The following is a 14850-nucleotide window of genomic DNA, read 5'->3' as shown; positions in this document are numbered from 1 at the left end:
TAGCATATGACGAAGTCGCCGAAGAACTCTATCGGCAAATCGCATATGGTTATAAATGAAATGACCCACCCTCGTATTTGTACTTTACATTTTGGGGTGATGATTCATCCTCGTTTGTACATGCCGGTTCAACATTTCGTGTATAGCATTTCATTTATTGCCTTAATTTCTGTTTGATTTTAGATGTTACTTCTCAAACTGTTCATAAACTCTCATAATAAATACTTTAGTGAAAATCTAAAAGGTTACTCTGGCTTCTCTTCAGTTGTCGAATAAATCTTTCGCCTTTTACTAAAGATTTCCGTGGAGAGGAGCACTCTAATGAGTCTATAACAAATTTTTGAAAGGTCTGCAACTTACCGTTGTGGACCAATAATTGATGCATAATTATTTAATAAATCTCGCTAAGTTTTAACGCTTCCGCAAGAGCAGTTGTTCGTCAAATCTGTTGGACTTTAACATCGCGAGTCCAATCTTAAGTGTAGCATTTCACACGTCGTGGAAAAATTAATAATTGCGCAGTGTGGTACATTGCGCCTACAGCGCGGCTAGTCGTAGGTTCAATGCCCGCCAAAATTATGTTTTTATTATTGAAATATATTTTTTTAACACTTTACTTTTTTAAAATTTTTAAAGTAAAATATGCGTGTTTTTGTGATCCGTTTCTGGAAAAGCATTGCTCATCTCAAAAAAATGATGTTTTGGAAATTTTACATCTTTAATGGGGTATTTTTATTCAACTATCAATATTCAAAGAATAAATATTTACAGAGGTGTTAAAGGTGTGAACTGATTTAGATACAACTAAAATGCCGGATGCATCTGATAGCAGATGGAGGAGGAAACGATCGAGCACGTTCTGTGCTCGTGCCCTTCGCTTGTCAGGCTAAGACTCCAGCTATTAGGAGTGGTACAGCTGTAAGATCTAGAAGCAGCGAGTAGCTTAAGTCATAGGAAGCTTCTAGTATTTGCCAAGAGAACGCAGTTATTTTATAACATAGGTCCTGATTTTTGAAAGGGTTTTCAGTTTTCGTTAAAACAAACTTCTGTTAACACTACGGACTTATTCAGTCGATGTGAGGTCCTCATGGACCGGCCAGTTTAGTATTTTTTCTTTGTTTAATCACCTTTGTCAGTGCATTTTCTTGCGAGGGATTGGTGTCCTCGTTGTGGAGTATCGCAGGGAAGGTTAAGCACAATGCGAATGAGGCAAGTTGTTGTTGTTGGAGCGATAAGATTACTCCCCGAAGGCTTTGGGGAGTGTTATCGATGTGATGGCCCTTTGCCGGATACAGATCCGGTACGCTCCGGTAACACAGCGCCATTAAGGTGCTAGCCCGACCGTCTCGGGGACGATTTATATGGCCACATTAAACATTCAGGCCATCCCTCCCTCCCCAGCCCCAAGTTCCATGAGGAGCTTGGGGTCGCCAGAGTCTGTTAGTGAAACGGGATTCGCCGATCGAAGGTGAGGTTGACAATTGGGTTGGAGAAGCTATATATTGCGCTACACAACCCCTTGAATCCCCCAGTATAAACGCTTTCTAATGATTCTTTTGGAACAAAGCATTTTAGGCCAATGAAAATGTGTCTAATATAACATCAGTGACAATGGTTCAAGATCCAATAATGGGAAAGAAACTGATGCATATTTGGGGTGGGTGGATCCATATTTTCCGGCAGATACAGTTCTTGTATTTTCCTGGACAGGTGTTGCCCTTAATACTTGCCTGTACTGCTTTTTGAACGTCAAAAAATTTTAAAAAAAGACGAGTACAATTGCAAACAAAAAATCCTTTTGGTATCAAATGGTGTCAGTGGCGAAGTAGAAAAACAAGTGGGGTTAACCTCTCTATATTTGTATCATGCTTTGAGCTCAAAAAAAAGGAAAAAAAAATTTCAGCTCTGCAGTTCCTGAAAAGGATGAAACAGTTTTGCAAATTAGTTTCTAAAACTTTTAATAATCACATGCTCTATTTTACCCATATTTTTATCTAATCACTCATCATTAATCACGCATACAATACTTTTAAACATTTCTTGAATTCACTCTCAGTTTACCTAATTCTTGGCCATTATTATGAGCATGTCGGTCTGATGGTGAGTCTGGAACGCAAAGGTCTTTTGGCTAAAGGTGAATATTTTGTTATTGGCATAGACATAGAACAATATGACTCAGCCAATCCGGATAAATATTTACGCGGTTTACTATTGGAGAAAATCGATTTAAGCGCTGAAGTTGCATTTCAATCTTATGTGGGCATTTTCCCAACGGCACCGATAAATTTTGCCAAATTTGCCAAGGAGGTGAGTTTAAATTTAAAAAAATCGCAAGCTAATATCATCTCGTTTATCACGTCCTTCATCTGCTGCTTAGGTCAACAAATATATGGAGTTGCCGCCATTCAATTTTCCTAATCCATTGGGCTATTTTGGTGGCTCTAAACAGGTGATTATCACAACTAAGCAATAACCATGAAATTTTTACTTATAAAGTTATGTAGGTAATTTATTTTATAATTTCTTGCCAAAAAATTACAAAATTTAATTAATTTTACAGGCTTTTCTTATTGTGGTGTTTTTTTTTTTCAGATCAGCGCCGAGGCTGCGTATCTTTATGATGCCGTCCATTTGTATGCAAATGCGCTAATAAAAGTTTTGCAAACTGGTGGTAAACCAAAAAATGGTACCTCTATTATAACGGCCATAAAAGGATCAAAATACTTAAGCGCTATGGGGTGAGTAAGAAGACATATTGCAGGGTGTGCTTCATTTCAAATTGAATGTATGAAGTATGAGTTAACCGGGGATTGCCCGTATCGCTTTAAATGTATGAAAACATTTATTTCAAACAATTTTTAATTTTATAATTTATTTAATAATTTGGGAAAATTTTAAACAACGTTACATCAGGACGGACAAGGCGACAGCTGTTTCGATTATACCTTGTAAATCTCTTCAAAGCCTTTTCTCCCGGGAGTGGGGGTCGAACCCGCACTCCTACGATAGTTGAAATGGTTATAAACGCATTCAGCTACGTCATGCCTTAGTTGTTGTAAATGTTGTATGAACTTTTTACCGTTGTTGTAGCGATAAAGACACTCCCGAAGGACTTTTTACTCAATATACTTAGTGAGACTTCTGTTGTAAGAAAAATTCATACGTCAAATACAAATATTTTAAGGTTAACCATATATTCTACCTTCAAGTGCTTCCACTTTTAAAACTTGATATCTCCAATATAACACGCAAGAAAAGTTTCGTAAATATTTACAGTAGTTCATCAGAAGAGAGCCTGTTAAAATGAACATATGATGAATTTCATATTGTGGGCGTGGCAAGGTGTCAAAGTTGTGAAAAATACGTAAAAAATTACGGTAATAGGTACTTTTGAGCTGTGATTACTACGGAATGGCTCAACCCATTTCCAAGATCTTGGTACCATTGAAATGGTATTCGAAAATGTACACTGTAAAAATATTTATTACACTGGAAAGAATTTTAAATTTCTTATTTTTTTTTTTTAGATTTAATATAATATTTGTACATACAATTTCGAACATAGCTTGAAGTCCAGTGAAAAGTAAATATTTTTCAGGAGATATAATAAGCAAACGAACAAACAATGCTTCAGACCTGTTATTTGACCTCAAATTGGTATATGTGGAACATTAAAAAGAGGCGCTCGGAATTATAGCATTGCAAATAAAAACCTAATTCAAACGGCGAAATACCTTTATCGCTGGGCTTCAAAAACTCATAAGACCTCCATTGAAGTCGCTTATGCAGACGCTGACGACTACAACAAGACAAAAGAAGAGCTACTTGCAAGGTACAAAACTGCCCAAACTATTACAGGAACTCAAAGCTACCATTGGTTCATACCTTTAGATGAATCTGCACTCAAAGTTAGCAAACATTCCGAAAGTCAACAGTATGAGGTGCGCAAAATTGTATAATAAATCGATAAATTTTTTTTTTTTAAAATTATCAAGGGTAGGACCATATTTTGGGGGTGCCTGAAAAATTAGGTAATACGATTCTTTTTCTAATCTATTCAAATTACAAAAAATGCTTGATCTTTGAAGTTTTTTACAAGTGAAATTTTTTTTTGAAATTTTTTTTTTTTAGTCTAACAAACATTTTTTCAGTATACGTTTTCGAAATTCGACTTGAGTATCTTTCCAATGGTACTAAGATCTTTTAAATCGGTTGAGCCATTCCGTAGTTATCACAGCTCAAAAGCACCATGATATCAAAATATAAAAAGATGCAATTAATTAAAAAAATTTCTTTTATTTTAAAACGCTTCGCCTTTGAAGATTTTCCAAGTTTAAACATTTATTTTTGAGTGTAATAAAAAAATTTTCAGCGTATATTTTCGAAAGCCGATCCGAATACCTTTCCAATGGTACCAAGATTTTTGAAATCGGTTGAGCCGTTCTGTAGTTATCACAGCTCAAAATACCTATTACCGTAATTTTTTACGCATTTTTCACAACTTTGACACCTTGCCCAGTCCACAATTTTCAGAAATGGAATTTCTAAAAATGAGGTTGTGCTTGTATAGGTAAAGTGTACATCTATGCAAAATTTCGTCAAAATCTAAGGGAGTCGGGTTCAACGCATATCGGTTTTGATATGAAATTCATCATATGCGAATTGAAGATGTACTTCAGTTAAAGAGAAAGAGAATACACTAAACAAGAGAAAATGTACACTTCTCCTCAAAAATAATTGCAAATTCCATTCAAAAAAGTATATAGTCAGACGCTGTTTTCCCTGGTATTTAACCGACTGGGCTCTACAGGGTCGTTGGTGAAGAAATAATGAGACGGACATATACTCATTCATGGCTCATTTCTTCGGCAACAGCATACCATTGTTCAGATTGTCAAATCTTCGTGTTGATGCTAGGTGAATGGAGTGGAGAGAAAACACAAAAGCTTCTAATTCTTGTGTGTTGTTGGAAAATAATGCCCTAAATTATATGCATTTACTAATAAAATGACTTAAAGCGATGTAAAAATATTTTTTACTAAAAAATTTACCAACCACGATAGATTGAGCCATGGGATTCATTGGCGAAACAGGGGGCCGCTGTGCACGTTTGCTAAGAAATCTTTAGAAAAAGGTAGAAAAGCGTACGAGTTTTTTTCAGCGGTGGATGACCAAGGCGAATCCATACCAGGTGGTGGCAAAGCGAATTCAACGCCGTGCAGTAGAATGTCAAGTCAAAAGAAAATTTTAATTGATTTCGATTAACTGACATATTAAAGTACAAGGCAGTGTTTGGAAAATAATCAAGAAGAAGGAATCAGATGTTGGGATAACAACACCTGGTATTGAATTTGCCTTGGTACATGACAAACGATATTTTTCTTGAGCGAATGGAATTTATCATTTCTTGCGATGTGGATACCTCACTCCTGAAGACACGCACATACACACATTCATCCCTAAAGGGGTAAATCGTTGTTTTACATTCCAAATTAAATACTTAAATTATGTTCATTCAATGAGCTCATAAAGTTTTACATATAATACATATTGACGTCTATTATGAAAGTTTGGCATCTAATTTTTATTAGTCAACATTCTTATGAATTCACTTTTTCAGTGAACTTTTTTAATAACAGCACTTTACATAAATTACGTATATGCTCACGTCAAATTGAATTAATTTTGGGAAAATTCTGCTTTTATTTTTTTTAAATTTTTTTTTCAGCTATCATGTTTATATCGATGAGAATGGTGATGCTGCTGGCAATTATACAGTATTAGCACGTGGTTATGCGCACAATAGTAGAAATATGACAGTTCCCGGTCTTGTGCCAGTGGGGACATTTAGTCAAACACAAAGTGATAAATTACCTGTAAGTAATGTGACTTTTTTCGAGGAAATTAAGAGCTGCTACTTATGGCATTAGTTAAAAGTATTTTAGAAAGAGTAACAAAAAAAGCCCATATTCCAAATTTTTTTTTGGAATGTATATTTTGCGTCATATGTACCAAATTTCATTAACTTAGCGCTATTCGCTTTTGAATTATCGCATTTTTTCCATTTTTCTAAATTTTCGACATCGAAAAAGTGGGCGTGGTTATCGCCCGATTTCGCTCATTTTCAATACCAATCTATTCTGGGTCTAGATAAGCCCGTATACCGAATTTGGTGAAGATATCTAGGGCGGACATGGCTTAATCAACTTTTTTTTTCGATACTGATGATTTTAATATATGGAAGTCCATATCTAGATTCCTTTATACCAATCAACCGTTTTCCAATCATATTTGTATTATAAATACAAATGTACAATACAAGTACAACTGGATATAAAAGGGGTTTTATCATTACATTTTTATATCATTTTATTTACTTACTAAATTTTTATACTAACTCCTTAATAAGTACTTATTTCAATCATTTCTCCTTTAACAAATGCTTTACATACCAAACTAACAAAAATATCATAAATACCAAAAGAGTTTTCTACAGGTAAGTGCACACAACTCTTATTCCGCTTCATTATTCGAAATCCCGTTTTCTATTAAAAAAAAAAAATAAATAAAAAAAAAAATAAATAAAAAAAAAAATAAAATAAAATAAAAAAATTTTAAGCACTTCCTTTATATAAATGGACAAAAATCAGCGAAAAAGTCTCCTTATATAAAACTTTGCTAAACTTTGATTTTTAAATTTGTAAATAGAAATTGCAAAACTATTTATGAGAAGTAAAAATATAAAAGTGGAGCGCACATTACATGGATTGGAAATTTGGTAGGAAAGGAGATATTATTAGTCAATCAATTGCGCTCCACCATTATATTTTTACTTCTCATAAATATTTTTGCAATTTCTACACTCAGAGAAAAACGCCGTTATAAAATCCAGCACCACCGGACTCAATTCAAGCTTTTCATGTTCTTACTTTTTTGTTCTTGAAAAACGAACGACCTGTTCTCAAAACAACAACCTTGTTCTTGAACTGAGAACAATTTTCTTGAAAAGAGAACGGCTGGTCTTAAAATATGAACAAATGTTCTATTAATGAGAACAATGTTCTTAAAGCTGGAGACATTGGTGCTTTATCGGTAACCGTATCTGTAACCTTATAACAGCTGATTCGACCAATCTTATGAGAATCAATGCAATCGATTATTGGTTCCGCTAAGGTCGTAACCGTATCGTAGCCAACCAATTGGGTTTTGGTTTACCGTCGTAACGATAAACACCTGATTACGTTAGGGATACGGATACAGCGATACGACATACGGCACCAATGACTCCAGCTTAAATTAAGACCATGTTCAAGAAAAAAGAAACGGTATAATTCGTGTGCACTGCAATGTGAAATACAACATTTGGCACAAGGTATGAAGCAGTTGTAGTGGCCCAGCGACTACGATGTTGCGGTTGTGATCGTGTGGCGCGAGTTCGGTCACCGTCAAACTCTGAAGTTTTTTAAAACAATTTTTTATATTCTATTTTTTTTTTAACTCTTATTTTTCATTCAACTCCATTCACATATGCACAGCTAATGCTCAACCTTGTTATGAAATGTTTTAAATATATATTCAGATTGCATCATCAAATAAGAAAAATTTCTCTATACGAGAAATATATAAAAAAATGAATATTATGCGTTTTTTTTCAAACCTTTTTGGAATTTTAATAATAATTTGTTTTGTTATTAATATTTTTTATTAATGACAAATAAATTATTTATTAACAAAAAAGAATAAATGATGGGTACCTACTTGAAAAAATTAACTGTTCTTAAAACAAGTAAGGACGGGACTGTCTTCGGCTATGCCGAAGACTTCATACCTTTCATGAATGGGGCTGAACAATTATCTTATCCCTTTCGTAATCTCCGAATAATTGGATGTATAAGATAAGAAATATCTAGTGAACAGATCTACATACCTAAACGATTTTTAAGATAAATATAAAATAAAAAATAGGTAGGTAGCTTGTGTGAGGATGCAAAGTTTCAGGTTTTTTGTGGTCTGCGTGTAAAAACTATGACTACGAATCACGTATTTCAACAATATATGACGTAAACGTAACTATTTGATGAATTTTGAAGCTTCTAGCCGTAAAAAAGGGGCAAAAAATACAGTTTATATGGGGTATATAATATATGTACCACCGATCTGTAAGATTTTTTCATACAACAATATATGCTATATACGTAAGCATTTGGTGAAATTTGAAGCTTCTAGCTGTTAAAACGGGGCAGAAATTGCGCAAAGTTTCTTATCTGAATAATCGGTTGTATGAGATATATACTATATATACCACCGATCTCAATAATTTTTTCAGACAACAATATATACTATACACGTAAGCATTTGGTGAAATTTGAAGCTTCTAGCTGTTAACATGGGGAAGAAATTGCGCAGAGTTTCTTATCTGAACAATCGGTTGTATGAGATTATATATACAACCGGTCTCTATGATTTTTTCAGACAACAATATATGCTATACACGTAAACATTTGGTGAAATTTGAACATATCTAAACGATTTTTAAGATAAATATAAAATAAAAAATAGGTAAGTACTTTGTGTGAGGATGCAAAGCTTCAGGTTTTTTGTGGTCTGCATGTAAAAGCTATGACTACGAATCACGTATTTCAAAAATATATGAAGCAAACGTAACTATTTGATGAAATTTGATGAATTTTGAAGCTTCTATCCGTAAAAAAGGGGCAAAAATGACAGTTTATATGAAGTATATAATATATATACCACCGATCTATATGATTTTTTCAGACAACAATATATGCTATATACGTAAGAATTTGGTGAAATTTGAGGCTTCTAGCTGTTAAAACGGGGCAGAAATTGGGCAAAGTTTCTTATCTGAACAATCGGTTGTATGAGATATATACTATGTATACCACCGGTCTCAATGATTTTTTCATACATCAATATATGCTATACACGTAAGCATTTGGTGAAATTTGAAGCTTCTAGCTGTTAAAATGGGGCCGAAATCGCAAAAAAAAATATATATATTTTGTAACGAATTTGCTGCAAATCCTCTTATTTGCAATCCTCTGCTAAGTTCGAATCACTAAACTGTTCAATAAATAACTCCAATTTGTAATAATGCAAAATGGCTTTTATTAAAGTACTTCACAATAACACTCAAACTGTGCAACGAATAGCTTGCTTAATAACCAAACTGTATGATGGCTCAAATCAAACTGAATTACAGCGCCTCCACATCTGTCGCCTTTTATACTCTTTGGTTTCCTCGTTCGCATTTTCTAGAATCTACTAGTATTGCCCATGAGCTCTCAAACTTCTCAGCTATAACTAAAATTGCACAATTTTATACATCTTCTAGGCGCTTCCAGAATCTACTAGTCCAGTAGCTCTCAAACTTCTCAGCTGTAACTACAATTGCACAATTTTATAGTTTTTCTCATTCATACTTATAGGAGTATCTCAGATATATGCATGTGTTAGTGCATTGACTCTCCGCTGCTCGTATACGTACATGGTACATATATGTAGACGCAGTTATTGTTTCGTTTATGTAGATACATAATGATTGAATTATTGATGTGCATTCACGTCACTGCTTAGCATCGGCTTAGAGACGGCAGCACTCCTTAGTTTTGCTAATATTCGTGACAATATATACTATATATATATACTATATATACCATCATATATATATTATATATATCACCGATCTCTATGATTTTTTGACACAACAATATATACTATATACGTAAGCAATCGGTGAAATTTGGAGCTTATAGCTGTTAAAATGGGGTAGAAATTGCGAAAAGTTTCTTATCTGAACAATCGGTTGTATGAGATATATACTATATATACAACCGATCTCTATGATTTTTTCAGACAACAATATATGCCATATACGTAAGCGTTTGGTGAAGCTTCTAGCTGTTAAAATTGGGCTAAAATTGCGAAAATATATATATATACTATATATACCTCTGATGATTTTTTCAGACAACAATATATGCCCTATACGTAAGCATTCGTTGAAATTTGAAGCCTCTAGCTCTTAAAATAGGGCAGTAATTACGAAAAGTTTCTTATCTGAACAATAGGTTGTGGGGGATATACACTATATATACGACCGATCTCATCAATTTTTTCAGGCAACAATATGTGCAATATACGAAAGTATATGGTGAAGTTTGAAGCTTCAATCTGTTAAATTGAGTAAGATATTACAAAAATCCTCTTTTTCTGAAAAACCGGTTGTATGGAGGATAATGCTATAGTGGTCCGATCCGGCCGGTTCCGACAAATGTCCAATCGGACGCCCAAGTACACCCGCTCACCAAATTTTATCAAGATATCTCAAAAATTGAGGGACTAGTTGCATACAAACAGACAGACGGACAGACGGACATGGCTAAATCAACTCAGCTCTTCAACCTGATTATTTCGGTATACTTAATGGTGGGTCTATCTATTTTCCTTTAAGGACTTACAATTTTGGGTTTCGTGACCATTTCATTTTCATGAAAGGTATAACAAGCGATCGGTCACGAGTTAAGAAAAAACGTACTTAACAGACTTTTGTCGAATGTTCTTAATTTTGAACTTGTTTCGTTCGTTTTAGAACGATTTTTTCTCTGAGTGTATGTACAAATTTAAAAATCAAAGTTTAGCAAGAATATGTCTTTATATAAGGAGACTTTTTCGCTGATTTTTGTCCATTTATATAAAGGAAGTGCTTAAAATTTTTTTATTTTATTTTTATTTTCTCCTTTTCTTACATTTCCTCGCTGTATTAACCTATCTGTTAAGTTTTACGCTTGTAGCTAAATGAGAACTTACCCAAAAATCAATCCCAAAATTCCCTCCAATCCATTTGATTTTTCTAAATATCTCAGTCCGTGCGCCCCCTAGCGAAACTTTTTGTATCGTGTCATCGGCTGTCATCGACCTCTGAATTAAGTTTGAAATTTGATGTCGCTCATCAAGAAGTTACTTAAAAGTTGCTTTGAACATTTTCAAATTCTTATCTAATTACTTCGATCCGTGCGCCACCTAACGGTTTTTTTCTTCCATTTGATGCATTGTCACGGTGTTCTAACCTATGTGTAAAGTTTCACGTTTGTAGCTCAATGAGAAGTTACTTAAAATCGATTGCAAGTTTTGTATGAAAAACGGACAAACATTCAACCGACCTAATATAAAGGAAGTAAAAAGAAAAATGTAACCTCATTTGTACAAATAAATTTTGTTATAATTACACTGTGCAACAGCGAAAAGGATACCCAAATAGGATGTGTCATTATGAAAGTGATAAGTGGCTGAGGAAGAAATTTATCGATGCTTCTTTTAACAATAAAAACCTTTAAATAAATCATGGGTACGTTGTTTTATTAAAGACCCAACAATTACACTCACATATCCTAACACCTTAATATACGGGTACCGGTTCGTATAAGTAGCATTTTTTATTATAATAAGATAAATAAATAAATGCAAGGGCGCAATAGCCTTCCAATTTGCGTCGTGCTTCTCTAAATTTTTCCTACAAATTGGCGGGACGGAACTTGCATGTTTTACGCAGTTAATTTTTCGAGAAGTTTTTCGTGGTAGAAATACACTAGGAGTGTTTGCCAAATTACTGCCGAGGGGCGACTCCACTTAGAAAAACATTTTGCTAATTGGAAAGTCTTTTTCTAAAATGTTGACGTTATTTTGTCTGGGGCTTGAACCCGGGATCTTTGGTGGGGTAGGCGGAGCACGCTACAACCACACCACGGCGGCCGTATTATGTATATACAAACATACAAGTAAAGCTAATATAATCGTGTTAATAACTAAAATTATATTTTCTCAACACGCTTTTCAACACATTAAGATATGGAAACAAAAATTATTGCAAATTTTATAATTTATTTTAATAACAATTGTTTTTGTTTTATCGACCTATTGATAAAATGATTCAAGGTTCGATTCGAGCTCAAAAACAAATTATCAATTATAGAAAAATTAAAAAAACCATAATTATTAGAAAAAAATTATTGTTCTGGTCTTGAGCTCGAATCGAACCTCGAATCATTTATTTTAATAATTTTCGTAAATTTTAGAAAAAAATTGAATGATTGAAACTTCGCAAATCAATTTGAAAATCGTTTTCTTGTAGGGCAAAATTTAAACTCAACTGTTTGCCTTGTTGAAGGCTTACGGCGGGGAAATGTCAAGCCAAAATTAAATTTGCCCTTTTCTCTTCTACGCGTTTCCACGCGTTATACCTTCCTCAGGGAGTTTGATAATTTCAATTTAAAACAATTCATTTACAACAAATGAAAATAGAATAAATCTCCATAAAACCAAACAATTTCAAAAACATTTTCGTTAAAATCAAAGAAGTACTTAAAAATCTATATGAAAATTTCGAGTTTTGTTTAAATTTGAAACCCTTAAAATTCCCATTGAATTTCAAGAACTTGTTCTGGTTGGTTACATTTTAGTGCCCCGAAATGCCTTTTGCATTTTGAAACATTTTTTCGATTGCTGTTTCAGAATTTCTTGCATATAAAAAAAATTATATACATTTTCTATGAAAGAAAATTTAAAACATAATTTAGATATAAAATTGTGATAATATTTGTAAATTTTGAGGGGCATACACTTTGTTTTACTAAAATGCAAAATGTAAAAATTTCGAATATTTCACAAACTTTCGAAAGCATTTTTGAAAGTGGTTTGCAAAGTTTTCGTGATACAACTCACTGAAGCTATTTTTAAAATTAACTTTACTAAATTAAAAGGAACAAGTAAAGGTGTCTAGGTTAGGGTGTAACCGAACATTATATACTCAGCGTGAAATTTAATTGTACATTTCTTTTCAGATAAATTACTTTTCTACATAACACGTGGCACCACCCGTTTAAAAAAAATGTCTCCCCATTTCCTCTTACAATAAAACTTGATAAGTGAAATATCATTGATTCAAAACTATTTTTTGATAAGTTAGAGCCTATTGTTCTAGTCTACGACCCTTTTAAAAATCTTTTATATAAAAGTTACCGTGGTTTAACCGATCCCGCCCATTTTTTTTTAATTCTTTTTTATTTTTCTTCCATTTTATTCCCTTTATTATTCTTTTTTTTTTCTCATTTTATTGTAGTAATTTACTCTCACAACAATTGATGGCAAAATTTATTAAAAACAATTAAGTTATCTTCTCGTACAAAAACAAGTTTTCTTGAGAAAATCTCTATTAATCTGAATGCTGTTGTCAATAAAGAAAAAAAAATATTTTCTACTATAGGGAAAATGTGTGTACCCAATTTTATTACGATCCGTTAATTTTTCTTTTCTTTGAGTTATGGCTCCCGAAACATAGAAAATTGCTTACCCATAAAAGGGGTGGTGCCACACCCATTTTCAAAAATTTTAGTGTTTTCCAATTTAATGTTATAATTCAATTTAAAAAGTAAAACTCTATTGATCCAAAGCTCTTTTTCGTTAAGATATAGCTTATTATTTTCGTCTACGACCCTTTTAAAAATCTTTTATATAAAAGTGGGCATGGTCTTTAACCGATTTCGTCCATTTTTTCTAGAAATATTTCCTGCTATAGGGAAAATCTGTGTACCCAATTTTATTACGATCCGTTAATTTTTCTTCGAGTTATGGCTCCCGAAACAGAAAATTGCTCAGTCATAAAAGGGGCGGTGCCACGCCCATTTTTTAAAATTTGAAGTTTTTCCTATTTATTGTTTTAAATCCATTTGGGAAATGAAATACCATTGATATAAAGCTCTTTTTTGCAAAGATATAGCTTATTTTATTCGTCCACGACCCTTTTAAAAATCTTTTATATAAAAGTGGGTGTGGTCCTTAACAGATTTCGTTAATTTTTCTTCAAAGCATTCCTTATAGTAAAGGCGACCTCTCTGCCGAATTTTGTTACGATAGGTTTAACGATGCCACGCCCATTTTAAATTTTTTTTAATTTTATCAAGACTCTCAATATCAGTGCACAAGTCAAATTTCAACATTCTAGGTGTATTGTTTACTAAATAATCAGGTTTTTTGTGTTTCACAAAATGTTATATATATAAAAAGTGGGCGTGGTTATCATCCGATTTCGCTCATTTCAATACCAATATATTCTGGGTCCAGATAAGCTCGTGTAGCAAATTTGGTGAAGATATCTCAATATTTACTCCAGTTATCGTGTTAACGGACAGACGGACGGACGGACAGGCGGACGGTTCAGACATGGTTCAATAAAATTTTTTTTCGACACTGATGATTTTGATATATGGAAGTCTATATCTATCTCGATTCCTTCATACCTGTACAACCAACCGTTATCCAATCGAAGTTAATATACTCTGTGTGCAAAGCACTCTGAATATAAAAATAAATGAGATTTTTTTAAAAATAATTTTTGTTGCTATTATCGTGCTCACCAATGTATGAATGTATGTAATGCTATTGTAAATATATGAGTTTTATCTACTCCAGATCCAAACGTGGTCTTGATATTTGCCTATTAAGACAAGACTACTTCCAAATACCCCAGAATACAGCCGATAGTCGAACCATCCAGAGTTACTTCCTTACATAATTGCCATACCACAGTTCTGTGCTTTTCAATTCCGTTAACTTTGTCGCACAGTGTAATTGATTCAGTTAAATACAAATTTCATTACTAAATTCAATATGCAAACCACATTCATATTTAGGATCTCAATTTATTTGGCAAAATTCATTGGGTTAACGCAAATGGACGTCCGGCTGCGGAGCCAAAATGTGGTTTTGCTGGCGAGAAATGCATCAGTGAGTACCAGACTACAGTGCTCAACGAAATGTGCATGCCAATTA

The 14850-nt window shown here is 33.4% G+C and overlaps 1 protein-coding gene and 1 non-coding gene across 2 annotated transcripts in view; both read left to right on the top strand.

Annotated features, from left to right (window-relative positions):
- The window catches only part of LOC137253328 (speract receptor), a 209819-nt gene that overhangs the window by 183040 nt on the left and 11929 nt on the right, over nt 1-14850 (top strand). The window contains exons 7-11 of the mRNA XM_067790059.1: nt 2057-2307; nt 2378-2449; nt 2593-2738; nt 5729-5876; nt 14712-14805. Of these exons, the coding sequence (XP_067646160.1) occupies nt 2057-2307; nt 2378-2449; nt 2593-2738; nt 5729-5876; nt 14712-14805 (711 nt within the window). The remainder of the gene's footprint in view (nt 1-2056; nt 2308-2377; nt 2450-2592; nt 2739-5728; nt 5877-14711; nt 14806-14850) is intronic.
- Nucleotides 246-366, top strand: LOC137234076 (U5 spliceosomal RNA). Its single transcript, XR_010947679.1, has one exon. It is a non-coding gene; the product is annotated as a U5 spliceosomal RNA (small nuclear RNA).

Source organism: Eurosta solidaginis, chromosome 5 (assembly GCF_040869045.1).
Source record: "Eurosta solidaginis isolate ZX-2024a chromosome 5, ASM4086904v1, whole genome shotgun sequence".
NCBI classification, from domain to species: Eukaryota; Metazoa; Arthropoda; class Insecta; order Diptera; family Tephritidae; genus Eurosta; species Eurosta solidaginis.
This window is presented reverse-complemented; position numbering and strand designations above follow the sequence as displayed.